The sequence below is a fragment of the Poecilia formosa genome, unplaced genomic scaffold, assembly GCF_000485575.1.
Source record: "Poecilia formosa unplaced genomic scaffold, Poecilia_formosa-5.1.2 Scaffold52, whole genome shotgun sequence".
Lineage (NCBI taxonomy): Eukaryota > Metazoa > Chordata > Actinopteri > Cyprinodontiformes > Poeciliidae > Poecilia > Poecilia formosa.
The window spans coordinates 2,382,844-2,404,552 of record NW_006799991.1 but is presented as its reverse complement, the minus strand read 5'-3'; the positions used below and the strand labels follow the sequence as shown (position 1 = coordinate 2,404,552).

Below are 21,709 nucleotides of genomic sequence, written 5' to 3'. Positions count from 1 at the left end.
CCTGGAACAACAGGTTCTTTTGTTGTTTTGTCAACACAGGCCTCATTTGTCTACTTTTCTTTCTTTACCAGGAAACCAACTCATTTAATAAGCCCTACCATTCCAGAAATATTTTTTTTTTTACAATTTCCAGCCAGAAGCGAAAAGCTTCTAGATGTAGGAGTTGTGGAGTTTCGAGACTTTTAACAATTAGTTTTGGTGTTCTTTTAGTTAGTTTGTTAGCTAGTTAGTAAGCTAGTTAGTTAGCTAGCTAGTCTGTGTAGAGCTGAAGAATTATTACAGACAATACGATTAGATACTAAGAACTTTAGACTGTGGTTTCTTACGTGACAATGTTTTGTGTTGCAGTGCGCTAAATGTAAAATCACATAAATTCTTAATCCAGCTCAACAAATTGGAAAACTCTGAAATTCATTTAAAAATAAAGTCAACCCCTCACTATCATAATTAATAATTCCCCAACTGTAAAGTGTTTAACATTTTCCAGTTTCTACTTCATTTGTTTTTGCTGAGATTATCTCATTGTCCAATTAATATTGGAATGGGGGAAAAAAAAGATAATTTAAATTTGTTTCTATATTCAAAATTAATCTTTTCAACACTCAAATTGAGTGTGTCATTGCAAGAGTTTTCACCCATAACCAAACATGTGCTTTGCAACTTCACAGAAGTAAAAAAATATTTTTTTTTTCCATCATAAATTGTTCCACAGAGATGCATGAGAGTCACAGACTCTTAACAACAGGTAAACAAAATCCCTCCATTGTCTAAGCCCCATATCCCTGCAGGGTCACGGGGGGAGAGGTGCCCGTCGCCAGCGATCAAATAAGTTGGACAATTATTAGTGAGACCAATTATTCACAAAAGCCATTGGAAAATTAGATTTTTTTTTTCAACAAATAAAGAGCTTACATAAATACATTTAGCAAAGCATTTCAATTATTGTTCATTATTTGATTTTGTCAGGCAGTTCCCAAAACAGACAGAAACATTCAACGTTTAGCAAATTACAAAAACAAAAAAATATCTGTATCGTTTTATGATAGACTATTTTTTCCTTATAAGTTTGGAGCCTTTTTCCACTTTTGTAACATTGTTATCTGTGTGTCTCTGTGTGTGGGCGCGCGCGTGTGTGTGTGTTTATGTAAATCAATATTAATTAATTTTGCGGTTCTTCCCTAAGGAAACAGAATTAGGAGAGTTTAATTATAAAATAAATGAGCTGCGTAAGCTCTACTCACAGCATCTGTGGATGAGAGAAAGACAGAAAAGGGTGTAAAAATGTACAAGACTTCAGAATAGTCGAGGCTTGAGCTATAATGCTGATATTGCACATGGGATCAATAGTATAAATTATGAAGAATTTTTTACATCTTGAGTTCTGTGAGTGCTTGCCAATACCTCTCACTAAAGTAACATTTCTTCCCAAGAACACAGCAGCAAGAACTTGGATTTCTGCTGATAGTTTCAGTTTTTGGATGTTGAAACATATCTCTAATAATTTAAGTGGAGGCTTCTCTCGGTAAATAAATGTGTTCCAAGAAACTCAAGCCACACATTAAAGTTATATGTCAGATAAAAAGCAAGACAAGTGTAGCATTTGATACTGTGAAAGCCACAGACATTGGATGAAATTCGAGTAATGCGACAACATTTAAATTTGGGAAAATCAAAGAAATGTAATATCTGTATTTGAAAAAAACTGTGGCCCACATTTGTCACTGAGCCTATAGGTCAGGTTATTTATGTTGTGCCAAATATAAATAAACATAGTTTAAGGTTACCAGAGAACATTTCTCAAACTATTTTTATATGACACGCTACAGCCTGTAGTACAATCAGTGTTTATGTTGTGAGCAAATGATGAATAATAATATTATATTAATAAATACAAAGAGTGGAACCTCTTATGAATGGACTGAATGCTTTTACTTAAAAATTGCCCTGGTGGACAAAACTTTTGAGTCTGATCTACCAGAATGTTCTCCTCGAGGCTGAAAACTTTGGATGCTGACTTGGCATTAAGAAAGGAACCCACTTTTGCTGTTAAATCTCTGACAAAAGCTTCATTAAAATCCTTCAAATTGTATTCATTGTTGAACTTCACAATATTGTAAGGGATGTCAAACTCAATCACTTTGCAGCTTCAACTGTCTGCCTGCTCCAATAGATCAGAATCAAATGGTTGAATTATCTCGTCAACGGCGGCTCCCCATCCATGTTCAGCAAAGTCCAGGTAAAGACACAACTCCTTGAACCAAAGGGGTGTTGAACCAAAGCAATATCTAAATGTTGCAGTCGAGGACAGGATTTCACAAAAACTACAAAACATATAACAACAACATTGAAACAGAAAAGCTTGTTAAGAATAGAAAGTATGTCAGTCTAAAACTTTGGGCAATAACTATTTATTGATTTCTTTCTTTGTTTCTTCCTCACTCTTTCTTTCTCTCTTTCTTTCTTTCCTTCTTTCTTTTACTTGTTTCCCTGTTTAATAAGGTTTCCATTTTCAACATTTTTGTGACACATAACACTTTTTTATTCATCCTTAGTCTTGCCTTTTATAAATTTTATATATTTTATCTAAAATATGGTGACTAGAAATACACATCGACTTAGAGCATGAAGGTCTATCAAAAGGAACATCAGCCCTGGTGGCATAATTTGTATGTTTGACACTTCAAATAAAATAACCTACAAAATAAATTAATCATGATTTTTGCAAACCCTGGCATTGCAGTTGCATAATTTCCCTTTTCCTTAGTCTCTAATTTGAAGGCAAGAATATTAAAAACTCAAAAAATAAATGAAACAACAAAATGTTAAAATGAACGGCTTCTGTAAAAATGCACACAGAAACAGGTTGCAGTTATAATAGCTGTAGATAAAAACAAACAAAAAACTTTTTCAATTTATGCTACTTTGACTTCTCCATTTGTCTTTCATTCAATCATTTTGGCGTTGAAATGAATAAATGCATGTTTTAGTTAGTATAAGCTGCCTAGAGAGGCAGATAATCCCAGGCACTAGGACCCAGCAGGTGCAGCATGGTGTTTCAGTGATATGCAGCTGCTCTGTCCTGTCAGCAGAGCGCACTGTGCGCACCAGCGGGACGCGCAATCAGTGAACGGCGGCTCCCCATCCTGCAAACACAGCGCGGCCAAACCGGACAGGGGTTTCAGTGTTGAAACAACCTGAACATCATTCACCACATGGACTTTAGGAAAGAGAGGAACTCACAAATGTTGCTGTTTATTCTACTCCCCTTCTCCGTTTGAAGTTGCCAGACACTTTTGTTGGGACATGGCTTCATCCGTGAGCGGCACAGAGGAGGTGCGGGTGTCGGGGATGACGCCCCTGAAGTTTGTGGGACTGGTGTGCGTCTTCCTAGCGCTTTGCCTGGATCTCGGGGCCATCGTGAGCCCGGCGTGGGTCACGGCGGAGGACCAGTACTACCTGTCCATGTGGGAGTCCTGCTGGAAGCCCGTCAGCTCCGTGGACTGGTCTTGCAGCAGCACGCTGGCCGCCGGTGAGAAAGAGGCACATGTGGGGTCCAAAATGTTGTTTGGAAGTTTTTAAACCAGCTTAGCTCTGTTTTTTTTTCTTCTTCTTCAGAGTGTTTCACTGTTAAATGACAGAAATGTGGGTGCAGCAGACACCCACATTCATATTTAAATGTGAAACAAAGGATCCCCGATTCCCTGCAGTCAGAACACTGCTGAACCAATCTAGTCTGTGTGTGAAATTATAAAACATCACCCACAAGAGGGCTAAATGTTAATTACTTTATAATTAACTCTTGCCTACTTAACTTAAACCGTAGAACTTAAGAGGTATTGCGGAAAACAGTCAGTTATAGAAATCAAAGTTTTACCCCTGAGTGTAAGTCTTGGGACATGCAGTAGTTTTCTATCCGTTCTTGTGAACTTTTTTTCCTCTTCTTGCTGTAGTGTTTCCCCATTGCGCCGCAGAATGAAGTGGGAATCTTTCCCAACCAGGAGCGCTCCAGATGGGGTTTCATTTGGCCTTTTGTTGCGTACAAAATGAGCCTTTGTGTGGGTTTCTCCACCGGCCAAGGAGCAAGGGCAACTCAGAACACAGAGCTCCCCAGAGATCCAGATGCCTGGAGATTAGTTACCAGGGAAACAATTGAGGCACTTCAGAAAAGCTGGTTTTGTCCCTTTTAGGGTTCTTCCTCATGGAGTCCCCTCTCTGAGTTATGTCTGGGTGCATTTTATGGGTTACCTCATATCATGTTCAGCATAAAGCTAATCAGTTTTTGATTGAATAATATGCTGGAAAATCATGATTTATATTTGTATTTATGTCAATGCTAATATGTGATTTGATGCCACCTAGGCCAGTTTTGGATAGCAGCCTTTAACAGGTATTTTTCAGGATCGCCCTGTGTTTTGCTCAATTCATTTTCTCATGATCTCTGACCCTTTCTCCATCAAAATAAAGCATCACCGCAGTATGATGCTGCCACCACCATAAAGACGACGTGTTTGTGGTGCCGTGCAGTATTAGACCCAAACAGAGCATTGTATATTTATGTCAGCAAATCTTAGTTTTGTTCTTATCTGACGGACCATCTTTTCCTTCTTCCACCACATGTTTGCTGTGTCTCCTGCATGGCTTGTGGCAAACTTCAATTTTCAACAATACCTTCCTTTTTGCCTCTCTTCTCCCATCTTTACTTCTTAAAATGTGCAAGAAGCCTAAATTTATTCCAGGAACATTTTTCAGACTATGACATTGTTCACTTTTTTTTGTTTTTTTTTAAATCATCCTATAAGCCAGATGTAAATGCAAATACGTAGAAGTAAAGCATAAATCGGTTTATGCAGCTTTAAATCCACATTAAGCTGACTGTCTAGCATTTTCTGCCTGTGCCCTCCTGTTTACCTATAAATATTTCATTTTCTTCGCTGCCTCTGGCCTTCTCCTGCGTGCCACGCGGTGAATCGTGTTTTTGTTAGCTTGACAAAATGTTTTCTTTCTGTCTGAGATGGGTCACGCTGGCCCCTGTTCCTCTGTCAGCACAGACAAAGTGCACTTCGGTGCCACATAAAGACATGCAGCCTCCATGTCAGCTCTCAGCAGTAGCATGCCACAGTGAATGCACACAGCAAACTTCCTATTTCCTTAGGCTTGTGCTTGGGTAAGGATTATTGATTTGAGGCCCAGAAATCACTATCTGCCCTTCTCCTCTATTTTTTTTCTTCTCAAACCACTCCACCCCCCAAGTATTTTCCTTGGTGTCATGCTGGGGGCATGAACTAGATCTTGTTAGTCTGAAACAGCATCTGGCCACATAGATGTGTTTGAACTTGATCTATGAGTCAGTGTGTGACCTGGAAAAAAACAATAAGATGCTGTTTGTTAGAGGTTTGAAATATATCTGTACAGATGAAACTAGATATGTCAGTACACCTTACAAAAAGATGTTATGATTTAGTGTAACCCTACTCTTGGGATTATCAAAATAATTATTACTTTTTTTATTTTTATCACTTTATTCAACTTTACATACACAGATTTTTTCTTACTTTTAACAGGTTAGAGAATCCTTTATGACTTTGTCATTGCTTTTTAAGCTCTTATTGTACTTAAGGCATTTTAAGGCAAAACCTCAAACACATTTTGTTTCTTGTGTGACATCAGAGAAACTTAAAGCTAAATCAGTCAAGATGTCAGTAGGAGATTTTTGTACCTTCACAAATCAACCACATCCTTGGGTTCAGTTTCCAAATAGTATATTATATAGTATAATATATCCAAGTATAAATATAATGGAAATATTTCCCCGTGTCATTCAGGAAGGGATGAGGTTTTATGTCCCAAAGATGAGTTCTGCCGCAAAATGTGCGTTTGAACACCAGAACACACACAATCTAAAAAACTTGTTTAATCTTTCAACAGACTGTCATTAAATGAGTCCTGGGACAACATGGACTGTAAGGCCACTCATAGATGAAGAGGCAATTACTCTAGAAATAACACACATGGATTATAGTTTGCATATACAACTCAGGAAAACTAACCTAATTTTTTTGAGTCACGTCCGGTGGCCTGATAAAGGTAAGGGTCGATTCGTAAGGAACAACAATACACTTGGTCATCTGCTTTTTGTGTGTGTTTTGCTTCAAGAAGGAACGGTGGCTTCACAAAACAGAAGATGAACATAGCATTATGTGGAAATGTTAAAGCCACATCTCAACACATCAGTGAGGATTAGGCATGGATGTGTCTTGTGAATGGAGAATGACCGTAGTCTTACCAACCCAATTTAGTAACAAAGACATTATAGCCAATGTTTTGGCTCTGTCCCAGAGACAATTTGTAAGTAGAGTTGAAAATGTGTGCGTGAGCAAAGTGACCTTGTTGGGTTTTTTTTAAATTAACTCAAGACCCGTAAAGAACCAGACACAAGACCAATGAGGTTTTTATGCCTTCCTTTGCAAAGGGAGAGATCCACAACCTCTAACCCGCTCGGGATCAAAGATTGGTGAGCTCTGCTCAACTCTGCTTTGGAATTGGCTTTAATTATGATGACCTTCTTCAGTAGAACAGTGCTGAGATAATGGAACAGATGGACCCCTTGGGTAGGAAATTACATTACAGATAAAGAAAGAACCTTAACCCTTGTGCATGCGAGGACTGAAACAAACATACAGTTTTACATGTGTGGGGTCGGTTGGACCCCATTTCTAAACACAAGGGTTAAATACAATTAATCAGAGCCAGCGAGGCAACCGAACATACCGAGATAAATCACTCAGCTAAAATGATAAAACAATGATTAGTTTTGACCCAGCAGACCTTCAATCCTGACTCAATTACACTAGATCTGCCAGGAGGAAGGGGACAAAATTCAAGAAAACATGAATAATAACGGCATTATTTTAGCATTAAGCAAATCCTAACTAAGGAGTTAGGATGTTTAAGACTTTTTTCCTAATGTCTTAAAATGTCTTAAACAGACATTAAGAAAAAAGCTATCTCTTTTCACAGAGAGGTATGCAAGTATCTCAATTCCACTGTATATTTCTCTCACAATAACACAGAGAGACAGGGAGGAGGGGTCAGAGGTCATGTTTAAACCTGCACAGGCTCGACATTGGGCTTGGAATGTGGAGCAGTCATGCAAGAGCAGAGTGTGTCGTTGCCAGGCGGGTGTGAGATGAGGGGACGACTGTGGCGCCAGCGCGTGAGACAGTCCAGCCCAGTGAGAGGCGGTGAAGGCAAAGCACATAAATAATGTAATATCGATCCCATTTCTGGAAGCTTATCTCTTCTCCGAGGATGGTCACAGCTCAGTGATGGCCTGGTTGAGGTGGCAGCAGAGGGCTTGAGCCAGGGGACTCTGATCGAAGCACTTTCTGGATTCTCCATCCTTCTGATCTGAGACAAAGCGGGTGTTTAAAGAGAAACGAGATACTCGGGGCTCTTCTGTGACACAGTTCTGCCTCAGACAAAGAGACTGAACTGAGACCTCGAAGGTTTTTCTCAATCAACACTTCACACACACGCACGGGCACCGTAATTAAAGCTCAGATCTGATCTTCTCATGCACGGTATCTCCTTTTCCATCTGTCATCACGCAGGGCGCAGATTAATATTTGGCGCTTCCTGCTCGTCAGAGCCTTTAAGCACTCCCAAATCTGGCTGTGTTTCTTGCTCAGCACACAGGCTCTGCTCCAGATCTGACATGAGACAACTTTCTGCATCCCGATGTTTTCGCGAGCCCACTGATAAGGCTCGGCCAGTTGAAACCGACTGCGGGGCTGAAGGCACCGAGCTGACCCAGCGCAGCGGAGTGCTGTGTGACAAACGCAGGTCAAGTCACTTCAACCCCTTTTTATTTCCTGTGAGAGGCAGCGAACACTGAGGGGTCCGCGTGTGACGGGGGCCGTGAGTTGTGTAACAAGAAGTGGGCTCTTTCCAACATCCTGTAGTGACAAGGGCCATTTATAAACTCCAAATCCTGGACCATATTTGGTCAAAAGTAGCTGATGTTTGTTTATATTTGAGCTACTTGGCCTCTGGTTTAAAGTCCCCTTCCAAAAAGAGTGGGAACTGTACTTTAAGCAGCTTATGTCTCTCCACTTTTCTTCCTGCTGGTGAATGTTTTGATGATTTTCTGCCCCAACAGAGAGGAAATCTTCTTGGCAATACTCAATCTTTTTTTTTTTTTTTTTAATTCCCTGGACTCCTTAAAGGCAGAAAAAAGATAAAGCCCATTCAAACTATTGTCTTTGAATGCGGACGCGCTCACCTATTGTAAAACTGATTCATGCCTACAGAGCATGCCTCTGTGCTTTGATGTCAAGTCTTTGCTCCACCCTCCGCTTTAAATGATTTCCTCCTGTGTAATCAGATTCCTCCCCATAATATCCTCTCTATGTTTACGTATTGACCTCCTGTTTCCGTAAGTACACAGCAGCAAGTAAAGAAAGAGACCTCTAATCTATGAAACAATAACATTATGTCTACAACAAACCTGAGCCTGTCTCCAGCGGCTCATTAAAACTCTAAACCTGGTATCTCAAACGCACGCCTTAATTTAGCTCACGTTTTAAATGCTAAATCAAAAAATGTGGTCTGAAGCTTAAAACCAATATAACCAAATGAAGAAAAATGACAAGTGGGTTTCAGATTTTTACAATACAAATAGGAAAAGTTTGCTGTAAATTAATTTATTCAATGCCCCAGAATTAGCATTTCGTAGCATGAAATCGGGGTACATCCACCAGCTTTGCACATCTTCTGACTGATATTTTTTGCCCATTTTTCTTAGCTAAATAGCTCAGCTAGACTGAATGGAGAGCATCTTGCCATAGCTTCTCATTTGGATTTAGGTTTGGACTTTGACTGGACCATTCTGAATGGGCTTTTATGCAAACTATTCCATTGTAGCTGTACTTTTGTTGCCTGAAAAGTGTCTTTCCTCAGTGACTATTTTGAAACTTCCAACAGATTTACTTTGCATTGCTGTGCATTTAGCGTCATTCATTTTGCCCTGCAGGCAGTTTGATGAACTGCATTTTATTTAGAAGAATGCAAATGCGTGCCACACTTCGGATTTTGATTTATTAAAAAAAGTTTGAAAACCATATAACGGTTTTCATTCAACTTCATAATTATGCTCTACTTTTGTGTCGGTCTATCACATGAAATCCCAAAACTCGTACATTGAAGATTTCAGTTTTAAATGTGCAAAATGCAAAAAATCTCAAAACTCTGGCATGGCTGTTATTTCCAGCTGAGTGTTTTTTTTTGGGAGAGAATGTCAGTGGAAATGCTGAGAACGCTGCTGCGCTGGCATCAGCCAGAGACGATGGAGGGATTCTCATTATCCGAGCAGCCGCCTCACAGAATCACTTTTTCCTTCCCATTGCACTGGCAGTCATTACTGAAGTGCTGAGATCTGTGCTTAGTAAAAAGAAAGAAGCATTTGTTTTTTTTTTGTTTTTTTGTTTTTTGTTTTGTCAAGCTGGAGACAAAAAACAGAAGCAAGGCTTCTGTTCTCAGAAGGAATCTCGTCTGCAGAGTGGTTCACCTCCTGGTCATTGAATCCAACTGGCTTTGGATTGAAAACATGTTGGGACATTGACAGAACCTCAGACTATGCCGCCCACCCACTTTCTGACCAGAAATACTCCTTGTTTACATTGTGGTAATTTACCAACACCTCAACTCCATGGAGTAATCTGCTTTTCTGACATAGATGCAGAAAACATTTCTGGTTCACTTTGTAAAGTGAGCCTGGCAATGGAAGAAGTTTGACTTGGTCATGTTTTGGATTATTATCCCGTGAAAATATCCAATGATTACCCATTTTCAGTTTAGTGGTAGAGGAGAATTGACCATATTTTTGTTTTTTTCCCAAAATTTGTGTTTAAAATCTTCTGATATTTGAATGAATTTATGATGTCAGACACTCAAAGCAAGGCTTCTGGAGCTTTAGAAGAAGAAAAAAATGGACACACAGCATCACAGATCCTGCATTTTACTTAATAATTTGGATTAGGTGCTATTACATATAAACCCTTCATTTCATTTCGGACCCAACTCATGTCTTTGTTGCTAAGAAATTCAAATCTGTTTCAGCTGCACTTGAAAGACACAAAATTGCAAATATCTTCATACACTTGAAATGAGACAAAACTAACAAGCAATTTTTCTGTACAATACAGGAGCTTGTTTTAAGTGAATAATTCCTTAATTAATTTTAATTAATTAAAAATTGCTTGTTAAACAAGCTCATATCTCTTGCTGAAAAGTTACATGCATGTTAGTTTTGCCGTATTTCAAGAGAACTAAATTGCAAATATTTGCACTAAGAACTAGATCAAAAGTTCTTAGTGAGATTTTGTGTTTTTGCAGGTTTAGCCATTTACATTTGTGACAGTAGGAGAGACCTCACAACACAAACAACAGTTTTTTTTGTTTTTTTATGTAGATAACATGGTTATTGTTGAGTCATGGTGACCGTAACATCACTACTCTGGACTGCTACTTATTTTCCCTAAACTAGACGAACATTACTCTGGAGTTGCCTTTGTCACGATGCATCTCAGACTGGTTTCATGATGTTCTCCGTCCTTTCTGCCCCTGTGTTTGGTCTCAGACTGGCAGATAGCCACGCTGGCCCTGCTGCTTGGAGGAGCAGCCCTCACCCTGCTGTCCTTCCTCGTGGCTCTGGTCTCCCTGTGCTTCGGCTCCAGGAGTTGCTGCTACAAACCCGTGGCCGTCATGCTGTTCTCCGCAGGTCAGTCCGTTTCTCCACGGCTATAGTGACCATGTTTATTCCTTGTCCTCATTTTTTTTGTTGCACATTGTTGATCTTCTTTTTCTTTCTACAGTGGTTCTTCAGGTCTGCAGCTTGGTCTTGTTCCCAATCAAGTTCATAGAAACAGTCAGTCTGAGGGTGTACCACGAGTTCAACTGGGGCTACGGCCTGGCCTGGGGATCCACCATCTTCTCTTTCGGAGGCGCCATCCTCTACTGCCTGAACCCCAAGAACTATGAAGATTACTATTGAAAATGTCACAAAGGAGGAGAAAAAAAAAACAGTGTTTTCATGCTGTTGTTTGATGAACGTTCTCATCCCACAGTGTACAACCACAGACTGGAAAACAGGAAAAAACAAAACGCTCGTTGACGGTGTTTGTACTGAACTCTTCTGTTTGATGCTGTGAACTCCCAAACTGGACAGATGCCCATGAGTTTTATTAATAGGCTAAACCACAAATCCAAAGCAGCAATTCAAACCCAGCCAGAAGACATTTTGAGATATAATGTCACTAATCGCATAATTATGTGCAGCTCATGTGGGTCGTAGATTTGAGCAGAAAATCTGGAACAGTGGAATAATAAAGTAGTCAGAGCAGAGAAAAGTCTGCGGTGATTTCAGGCCAGCGTAGGGAGGAAGACGTCCTGCTCAAGTTATATCCTGGTGATGACAAAGCGAGGAAGACAGGGTAACATTTTACATTTCCCCAGAGATGCTCCCAGCTGGACCTTGAACAACCTTTTCTTCCCTTTCTACGCAAATGAAAAAAGGGACCATGGAGCATTATTTTATCTTCTTTTCTTAAAACTCATAGTAATTAAGGGGTATTTTAACAGATAAAGCATTCTACAGACACCTACTGATTATATGATTCTAGTCAAACATCTGCTGGGTTATTATTAGCACAAGCAATCACCAGTGGCAGAGTCAATTTTCCAATACAATATTGGTCACAGATTTTTTTTTTTTTAATATATCTGCTGTACTATATGTAAATATAACCAAAAAGTATGCAATCCTAGAAGAAGAGTGGGAATTAAAATGGCAAATGACCATGATTGCTGAGTGAATACATATGTCTGAATCAGGGGTGTCCATACAGAGGCTCAAGGGCAATTTATGGCCCCTAAAAACAATTCAAGAATGACTAAAATTTGGCCCAGTGATTCAGACACTTGATGCAGAAGTTACACCTCGATAAAAAACAAAACAAAACAAAAAAAAAACAAGATTTTCGCTGGTTGTTCTTAAAATGTACAATGTTCAGGTGCAACACAAAGTATTTGGCTTTTCCTAATCAAGTTTTTGGCTTTAGTGTTATTTCATAGAAAATACCACCAGAAACATCCTGCAACCTATTTTTAAGAGCAGTGACAGTGGACTAAACACAGCAAGTATTTACAGTAGTGATGCTTATCCGCTTCTTATTCCAAAAAGGTTTTAGACCAAATCGGTATAAACCAACCAACCAACAAAATTTAGGATGTTGTTGGTGTGAGGTCCAGTTTATATTTCAGTTTTACAACAAATTACAGATATACAGTAAAATAAAAAAAAAGAGTAAATCCTTTGTTTTAAAAGCAATTAAAACTCTCATTCCGTTATAAAGTCTCTTCAGTCAGAGCATTTTTCAGAGCCACTTTGATACAGACTGCTACAGGAGATTCTTCTTCCTGCCTACAACTCTGATGAAAATTAAATGAGTTGCATTTAAATTTCCCTGAAATTAATGAAGCATAACCAAATACCCAGATTTTGCTCCTAAAATCTAAAACCCAAGTCCCTTTTTATGATTCAGTCTTAAAATGAATTACAAAATCTTAAAACAAGAAGAAAAGAAGATGTGGAAGATAGGGTTACATGGAGACGGATGACTTGGTGTGGCGACCACTAAAGGGAAAACACCGAAAGGAAAAGAAGAAGAAGAAAATCTTAAAACAAAACAAAAAAAATATATAGCTTAAAACTTAACTTTTAAAAAGTTTTGGCCTGAAAATGCTTTCATTCCTCTGTGGGAAAACCTTTGCACACCATCAGTCTGGGTGATCATGCTCCTCAGCATGTGCTCGCAGTGCTCCCCATGTGATGCTTTTTTATCTTCCTACTCTGCTGAAATGTAACAACAAAAATGTGTAACAAGGAGAAAAGTCGCTGTAGTTGAAGAAAGTTGTATATTTAAGTTTGATATTGAAGCTGGGGTTAATAATAGTTGTATTTAAAGTAACAGAGTTTAATGTGAGGATGAATGCAATGATCAGCCTCACGGTGCTTCATCTTCACAAAGCGAGAGCATGTGCATGCCACCTCCCGTTTGCTGCGATGTTTCTGATTACCAACATGATAAACGCATACTGGAGGAAAAATAAAAGTTTGGTTCAGGAATCAAAACAAACCGTGGTCTTGTGTCGTCAAGTCACATAGAATCAGCTCTTTTATTAAGTACAGCAAGTTGAGGCATTTGCACAGGAAATCAACATCTTCTGAACACATAATACATGGTGGCATAATATGCATAAAAGTACAAAGCGCATACTTTTTATGCAAGTGTCTTTTAGTGTTCTTTCAGTGATACGAGCCCCCACGCGGAGCCGGATACAGTGTACAATCTACAATTCGCATTTGTCACAACTTACCTAGCACTTCGTTCATTGTTCTGCTGTCATTGTGAAACACACAAGTCCTGGATTAAAGTGGACGTGCCTCCTTTCCGAGTTCAGTAATGGGCACAGTGTAAACAGGGCAGTCACTCTCCTCTGCCTGGAATGTTCCCCAAGTAAACCACAGCCGTTTCTCCTCCATCCTGAAACCACGTTGTCCCCGTCACTGCTGCTGCGGTTGCACCTTTTCCAGCCCCTCCTTTTTCTTTTTTTTTTTAATTGTTGTTGTTTTTCAACAAATGCCAGGAGATTCATGATCCACCAAAGAAAACAATGATCATAGTGCACAGTAGTGGACAGGAGGAGAAGAAATCAGAGGGGAGATAGTGGCTCTTCCTCAGCAGGTAGAAGGGGGAAAAGGGGAGGCTTGTATATCGATTGACAGGAGCAGACGTCAAGACAGATTCTGAGAGTCGGAGCTCAGGGTGTCTGAAGATTTGCAAAGATTAGGGCAGGGATGGGCGACACAGTCCCATGCTGAGTTCAGCTGTAGCGTGGCATCTCACAAGCCTCACAGCGGTTGAGTGCAGGGTGGTTGAGGAGGGTGCAGCTATCACAGTTCCAGTGAGCTCCTTCAAAATCCTCGTCTCTTTGAGGCGTCGGCTTGGAGGCCTGCTCCCCTTCTAAAAAAAAAAGGCGACAGAAAAACACTGTAAATACATCAAGCACAAAAACACCTAATTCAGGTAACATATCACATACACCAAGAGTTTCAGTGACTGCCGCTCAAGGTTGCAGCAGATAACTAACTCTGAAGCATTAGAAGTAGGACGGGTGTTCCTCAAAGGTCAATATTGGGACCAATTTTTTTACATATACTTTTTTAAATAATCTTGGGATACATTTAGATCCAGCTATGGATATACATTTCCAGAATCTATTTTAAGCATAGACTAAAGTTCATGCTTTCAGAGTAAAACCTGCAAAAACCAAAGTTTTTTAGATCAGTATTTTTCAATCCTGGTCCTTAAGGCAAGCTGACCTACTTGTTTTTTTATAACTGTTTCCCTGCTTGCTTACCTGACTTTAATTCACGGCTTATTAATAGGTCTGATCAGCAATAATCTGAATCAGGTGTGATGAAGCAGGAATCCATGTAAAACTTATAAGGCAGTGTGCTTAGAAGAGCAGGGCTGGGAAACACCGTTTTAGATGATGGGACTGGAAATATGCAGAAATATCTCCATTTCCTTTTGTTCATAATTATCCAGAGCTGGAAAATTCTTGAATCAAATTTCTCACTTTTCCAGACGGCAGAACCGAATTGGGCTCTTCAATTATGCTCTGATCTCCACCAGAGCATATCTAACTTTCATTTATTACATTCATTTCAAACAACTTACTAAAAACAGCTTCAGTAGAAGAGCATCACTGTTTTGAACTGTAGTTTCCATTTAATGCATATTCTTTTTCATGTCTTGGGTATTTGTTGTGTCATACTCATTGTGCTAACTTGTCTGATTTTTTCGGCTCATCTTGACCATGAAATTCTAGCTAAAGAGATATTATATCTCAATGGACATTTCTGATTAATTAAACTCAAATTAAAAAAAAAAAAAAAGGTCAACAAGACACTCGTAAAAAAAGGTGTGCCAGATTCTAATTCAAACTAGTTTCAAAAGCCTTTATCACTAATGGTTTCAAATGTTTCTCACCTTTCTTCCCAGGATTGGTCGGACCCAACGGACCCGGCTGAATGTTGTCATAGAAGTTGCTCATTGCTTTTGGGTCAAACTTCCCTGTAGAGAAAAAACAGAAATAAGAGTTAGTACATTTACACTTACAGTAATTGTTCAAGTATTTCTATGCCTTTAGTATTCACATTTCATCAAATTACTAAAACGAATTTCAGTGGTTTTTTTTGGAACCGGAGGATACTAACTGGTAACCAGTGAATGACCAACAATCCTGGACAGGTGTGATTATCATTGGTTGGGCCATCGCAAAAATCCATTGAAACCTTTGGTTCAATGTGACAAAATGTGAATAAATGGGTATGAATACTTGTGTGAGGTGATTTACTGCTTATTACATTAATAAATATGATAACATTGTGTTCAGAGTGAGGTTAAGCCATAAATCATTTTATAGATTTTATCTAAATTTAAAGTTCAACGACTAAATAAACCAAACAACAGAAATAAAACTTTAGAAGCGGTAAAATAAAGGTTAACCTGATGACTGAGTAGCGACAGGATAGTTCTAGTGTAGCTTGCTACGTAGATAAACAAAGTGATTGAAAGTAATTTTCCACTCAACACACTAAAGTTTTTGCTTCCATCAGTTATGTAATCAACAGGAGTTTTGTATCAACCAAATTGAGCATTGGCAGGGTGGTGGGGGAGGGGGTCGGTTATGGATCAGCTTGTTTCCTGCTACAGAGCAACCAGCAATTTAAACACTGCATCTATAAAGAGAGTAACAGAATCCATCCATCACTTCAGGTCCAACTCTGTCTGCTTTGATGCTTGGTTCTTTTAGAATCAGCCCACTTAAATAAATTAGACACACACTCAAACGTTATTTATGTAGATGTTTATGTTTAAGCCAGTGTGTGTGTGTGTGTGTGTGTGTGTGTGTGTACTACCTCTGGACTGTAGCAGATCTGTTTCCTTCAGTGTGCAGTCAATATCAATCTGCAGTTGTCTGTTGTGAGTTCGAAGTCGGGTAATCTCCTCCGGCTGCAGTCAATGAAAACATCCCGGTCAGTTTAGATACGTCTTAAAACATTTCAAATTACCGATCCAACTTTCAAAATTTCCTCATTAAAAATATGAAGTATTTTATAGATTGTTTCTATTATGATGAAAAGAAATATTTCTGGGATACTGCTGCATTCTGGCAGAAAATAGGCCTGAGTGAATTTGAAAGAGGAAAGTGGCTAATCTTTGTTTTGACACATAGTAAGTTGGTTTTGATTTGCTTTTATCCCTTGATAAATTAAAACAGTCAGAAAACAAGCTTTGGAAAGTATTCAAATTATCTTAATTTGATCAAATTTGTTTGATGGTCTGAAAAATTGTGACAAAAAAAAGAAAAGCAAGGGGTACAATTATTTTTTTTAAGGCCCTACATATTGCGCTCCTTACTCTGGGAACAAGATGTGTGGAGTTGACCCGTCGAAAACGCCTTTGGAGGGCGTCATACTCCATGTTATTGACATCAGTCTTCAACTGCTCTAGTTTCTGCCTCTCCATGTGCAGCTCTTTTACCAGACGCTCCATCCGCGCCCGCTGGTGGAGCAGAAGAGCTGTGGGGACGGACATCAATTATAAACGCGTTTAAAATGCACCAGTGAGGAACGCTGTTTAATTTACAGCCATTTCTCTCTTCAGTGCTCTGCTGGTACTTCAACATGACAACGCGATCAAATCATGCCACAAAAAAACAGCACAGCTAGCATTAGAGGAGGCTAACAATTACATTCTGGAGAAATTCAAAATATTGCTCAGCAAAACATATTTGGATTTCAATCATTTAACCTCAGACAACTTAAGAATTGTCTGAGGTTGTAAGGGTTAAATATCAGGCAGCAAACTGAAAAATTATGCAAAAATTACACTGCGCACTTCTATAATTTTAAGAGGGAATTTTAAAATTACAATTTGACAATGACATCAAGAAGAAAAATGAAGAAAAGGAAATAAATACAAGGCTAACATTGTTACATCATGTTGGCCTTCTAACTTTGCATTTTTTCAGATTTTATTTTACATACATTTTTAATTGCCTAAAACTTTTGCTCATAACTTTAGAAGTAAATTAGCTACGTTTACAGTGTGGAAAATACAGCTGTTCTCAGTTCTGATGCAAGTAATGAAGAGATAAAAATAATTTAAAAAATAATAAGAATAATTATGATTTTCTCAGTACTTGACCTCTAGATGATTCATAGGTGCATCTCAATTTCAGACACTAAAGCAACAAATTTACAAAAATATTTCAGAGTATTGCATGTAGCACTAATTTACCAAGAAACTACTGGAAGTTTTGCTAAATGAAAACATCTGCAACTTACACCATTCTGAATGTGCAACTTTCTAAGTAGGAATTGTGACTTCAGAGGGAAGTTTTTGTTGCATTTTCAGCTGCTACCTTGGAAAGTTTGACTCAAACAGATCACAGCTTTGAAATTAAAATTATTTGTTATTCAAATCTGGGTAATTTCCTGTTCATGCTACTGTTTCACTAGAGGACATCAATGACTCATTACCATTTGTTATTGAAAGACTTAAATGGAAAAACAGAATTATTGACAAAAAGTCTAAATACATGCATTTAGTCATAACGTTAAAGTGTACAACACTATTAAGAGTTTTCAGAATTTGATCAACTAACTATCAGTTAGAAGCAATGAAGGGAAAATCCCCCAACTTCACTCTTGGTTGACTGACTGGTGCATCTGTAATCTTTACACCCTTAAATGGACTCAAAGTCAATTTAAAAACAAATAATAAAAAATAACACATAATTAACGCACTTACCTTGTGTGTAGGCATAGTCATCAGAGGCTGAGCTTGACCGTCGGGGTAATTGCTGAAACTGACTGGCGATGTTCCCTGGCAGGGCGGAGATGGGCAGGATGGGTGCTGGGGTGGCGCTGTGTGCACCCTGATCTACAATGTTGAGAAGAGACTCAGCTTCAGCGACAGGTGGTGAGCTGGATGGTCTTTGAACCTGGCCTCCAGGGGACACTTTAATTTTGAAGGTATAGGCAGACTGGCCTGGCTGGGGGGAGGACGCCTGCCGAGGCCTTGTGTTGCCTTGGTGCTGCAAGTACATTCCCGGGTGGAAAGTCGCTGGTCCAGGGGTTCCGCCGATCGTGATGGGCCGCGACGGGGAGCTGGGTGAGGGGCTTGTTGCCATGTATAGCGAGCTTTGGGGGTGTGGGGTGTGAACAGGCGAGTTGCTCCGAGGCCTTGGTCCTTCCAGGGTGATTTCTATCTGTTTTGTGAGAGGGGTTTTCGGTTGGTAGGGCCTGTACTGTGGTGGAGGTTGCTGCTGGTGATGGTAGGGCATATTTGTGAGGTTTGGGGGGCTAATGGGGAGGAAGACGTATTGCTGGTGCCCAGGTTGAGGCTGTGGTTGTGGCTGCGGCTGGACCTGATGTTGAGGTGAGCTGTAAGGGGAGCCATATGTGGGGGTACTGTATGGGGACTGCTGATGCTGGTAGACGGGGGCTCCAGGGGACGGCCAGGGAGCTGGCTGTGGGCTCTGAGAGGGGGAGGGCCGAATGTACAGGGTGGTATTGGTGCTGTTAACATAGTGCCCTGGAGGAATCTGCAGAGCCTGATGGACCGTAGGTATGTTTTGCGAAAGAGTGACAGTAATAGGGTTCATAGGATATCGTGGAACTGGAGTACACGTGGGGGACATGCCTTGCATTGTGGGAGGAGGCGTGGGCGTGCTGGATGAGCGGCTCTGATCGTTCATAAAAAAAGGATTGTAACTGGGGGAGGGCGCCATGGTGGCGGGAGCCGACAGGGGTTCAGGGTAGCTCGGCCGCTGAGGGTCGATGTGACCGTCGCTGGTGCTGTGCACCAAGGAGCGCCCCACTGCCGCTCCTCCTCCGTTTGATTTTCCAGCCTCTGAAACTGGATAGCCCAAGTTAATGTGCAGCATGTGGTTTCGACTCATTCGCATCTCCTCCGGACTGTGATGGAAGTCACCATAGAGATATCTGTTACTCTCCTGGGACAGCAGGTGGCAGCAAACATCCGGATTATTGTTGTTCTGAAAGAGTCGAAATGCTGAGTTAAGATCATTTCAGTGCTCTTAAATAACAGAGTTCAAAAGTTCATCCAACAACTTTATGGCTCAGGCCAATAAAAGGAATTGGAAGATGGTAACCAGTGGTTATGAAACCAAATTATTTGGAGAGATTGCAGAGAGTATCACGCCTTACTATATACTAGTGGATATTTTATTATATCTGAAAGAACATATATTTGCAACAACAAAATGTCTTTCATGAATGTCTTACACCAACTAAGTGTGGGTTAAATATGGGGGAGAAAATGGAGGAAGTAGCAAACAAGGATCCGGTGCAACACCAAAACCTATGGAGCTTATTTAGATATTGCATATTTCTCATAGTTTTCAGTAAATAATTTTCAAGTAAAAGAGGACTATTTGGCAATTAGTCTTACATGGCTCTGTGGGATAGAACACAGAGCCATGTAAGAGGCAGTGGATCATCTCAAAAACTGTGTATAAATTGAACTTTTAGTTTTACATACTTTTTAACTACAAAGATTTTGCTTTCATTAAAACAAAAGATAAAAAAGTCAATTAGCAACTATCCAAACTCACCACAATTTTACCACATAACCCTAAAGTATAGCTGCATTAATATAACAAGAATGACATTTAGTTTTTCTGTTTTCTTTTTTTTTATTTCTTCATTGCCAAAGGAACTGTGAAATTTTATAAGCCAAATATTTGTCAGACAATGTGTAAGCAACCGCCAGATTGTCATTACAGTTTAGATTTACACCTCTGATTTATTATGAAGTCATTTGGGACTTATTTACAAGTAAAAGAATATAAATGAATATGACAGCTAAAACAAAATTGCATCTTTTTAGAAGCACATCTAAATGCCACAACCTTCTAGAGTACACATATAAATATACTGTAGAGAAAAGAAATTTGTTGGGGCAAAAAATATTCTATGACAAATAGGTTTTGTTGGGGCAGAAAACCAATAATACATTTTTTTTTTTTTTTTTTAGAAAAAGCTCATACCCATCTGCAGTGTGCATTTACCTGCAGAAGGAACTGAGAAACTACTCCCTCTGGGATCTCTGGGAATCGCTGCTTGAGGTCTTGCAGGACGTGGTAGTCGACTTGAGAGCCTCCCTGCGCCATCCTGAACCCACACAGAGAGTCAAAGGGCCCAAAGGTGTATGCGTCGTCTCATCCCCTAAAGAAGCAGAAGGTATACGACAAAAACGGTGATCAAGCTGACATGTCGGAGGGAAAAGCTTGCAATAAACCTGTTGGCCTACCGAGTGCTTCAAACACACCCTATGTGTCAGCAGTAATGTCATTACAGATATCAAAGAAGCAGTCCTTGAGGGGCATAGCAAGCTTGAACTGTCAATAACAAGAATGCACATATTTCATCAACGTGAAAAATTAAAGTTCATTACGATCGCAGGAACAACTTAAGCGAGGCGTGTGCATATTCACTCACATTAATGCAGAACTGCAAGGCGCCTGTTATTGTTTGTTTCGCCATACTTTTGCACCAGGCAACGACGACATACCGCCGTCTGCTAGCAGGCTACTTTTGAACGTCAGTTAGCCTCCGGAACATCACCCAAACAAACAGCCGCACCTGTGTTCTGCGTGGTCTGACTGAGACACGGAGTTACTATTCCTGAGAGATTTTCTAATGTCACCTTGTACTAATTTAGCAGTCCAATCCTCTAAACAGGATGACTCTTTAAATAAGATTAACTCAGTTCCTAAACTGCCAAGTAGCTAACTTTGCTAATGCTAAGGCTGCTCAGCTGTCACAGTCCCCCGGCTGTTAATGGACCAGCTAACTCTGCTAAAGCCAGTCAACGATTTCATTAAACTTACCATTGGTTAAAAGTCTCTGTTGCATTTAAAACCATAGCTGACTCCAAAGTGACGCATCGATGTTTCGGAAACCACGGGGAGATGTTTTTCAGTTTGTTTGTTTCGGCGAAATAACTTGTAGTTTCGCATTCCAGCGTCAGGCCCCTGCAACTGAACTGCACAGCAGTCAGTTTATCGCGATAATGTCAGGATTTCCCGGTGTGACGCCGCAAAAAGCGTCCCTACAGTTAAAAGCAACCTTCGTCACAAAAGCGCCGCCACACCTTATTCGTCTAATGTTAAGGGCTGTGGAGTCCGGATTTACAAAATGTTCACTATTTAGAATGTCTATTTATTTATATGTGTGTTTGTTTGTTTATTACATTGATATAACAGCCTAGTTTTCCCCTAGTTTTCCATGTCTCAATGCTAAGACAGATGTCTTATAATGTAAAGAAATTGTCTGGTGCCCAATGTATTAGAACCCCAAAACTTTATTTTTATGCTTAATACTAAAAAAAAATTGGGCATTCCAATGCACTAAATGTTTCGGCGAAATGGAGGATTTTCAGAGGAGGGACGCTTTTTTCGACACAACACCAAACCAGGAAGTCGTTCAAATTGATGTGATTGATGCCAACAATGTACATGAAAGCAAGTAAAAAACCTTTCACAGGAAGCT

The 21,709-nt window shown here is 39.8% G+C and overlaps 2 protein-coding genes across 4 annotated transcripts; one reads left to right on the top strand and one right to left on the bottom strand.

The window, feature by feature from the left end:
- The first annotated feature begins 2,363 nt into the window (after positions 1 to 2,363).
- Positions 2,364 to 12,731, top strand: tmem47 (transmembrane protein 47). Its single transcript, XM_007552768.2, has 3 exons — positions 2,364 to 3,529; positions 10,637 to 10,777; positions 10,872 to 12,731. Exons 1-3 carry the CDS (start codon positions 3,304 to 3,306, stop codon positions 11,048 to 11,050), a joined length of 546 nt encoding a protein of 181 aa, XP_007552830.1. The 5' UTR covers positions 2,364 to 3,303; the 3' UTR covers positions 11,051 to 12,731.
- Positions 12,732 to 13,214: 483 nt separating this feature from the next.
- On the bottom strand, positions 13,215 to 21,249 carry tab3 (TGF-beta activated kinase 1 (MAP3K7) binding protein 3). 3 transcript variants are annotated; one of them, XM_007552767.2, is made up of 8 exons: positions 21,049 to 21,249; positions 20,227 to 20,383; positions 18,183 to 19,191; positions 17,943 to 18,074; positions 16,548 to 16,708; positions 16,046 to 16,139; positions 15,114 to 15,197; positions 13,215 to 14,081 (listed from the first exon to the last, which is right to left on the bottom strand). In XM_007552767.2, the coding sequence occupies exons 2-8, from the start codon at positions 20,326 to 20,328 to the stop codon at positions 13,942 to 13,944; spliced, it is 1,722 nt and encodes a 573-aa protein (XP_007552829.1). In that variant the 5' UTR covers positions 20,329 to 20,383; positions 21,049 to 21,249; the 3' UTR covers positions 13,215 to 13,941. The 3 variants fall into 3 exon arrangements, with proteins under 3 accessions (XP_007552829.1, XP_007552827.1, XP_007552828.1); XM_007552765.2 differs by having other exon boundaries at positions 17,943 to 19,191; XM_007552766.2 differs by lacking the exon at positions 21,049 to 21,249 and adding an exon at positions 20,657 to 20,753 and having other exon boundaries at positions 17,943 to 19,191.
- Between the last annotated feature and the right edge of the window lie 460 nt (positions 21,250 to 21,709).

Bases quoted from the DNA above. Each gene is read 5' to 3' on its own strand.
- tmem47 (XM_007552768.2), top strand. From the start codon at position 3,304: ATGGCTTCATCCGTGAGCGGCACAGAGGAGGTGCGGGTGTCGGGGATG. The intron at 3,530-10,636 runs GTGAGAAAGAGG...GTTTGGTCTCAG, and splicing joins CAGCAGCACGCTGGCCGCCG to ACTGGCAGATAGCCACGCTG. The intron at 10,778-10,871 runs GTCAGTCCGTTT...TTCTTTCTACAG, and splicing joins CGTCATGCTGTTCTCCGCAG to TGGTTCTTCAGGTCTGCAGC.
- tab3 (XM_007552765.2), bottom strand. From the start codon at position 20,328: ATGGCGCAGGGAGGCTCTCAAGTCGACTACCACGTCCTGCAAGACCTC. The intron at 15,198-16,045 runs GTAGTACACACA...TTTTCTCTACAG, and splicing joins AGATCTGCTACAGTCCAGAG to GGAAGTTTGACCCAAAAGCA. The intron at 14,082-15,113 runs GTGAGAAACATT...TTTTTTTTTTAG, and splicing joins GACCAATCCTGGGAAGAAAG to AAGGGGAGCAGGCCTCCAAG.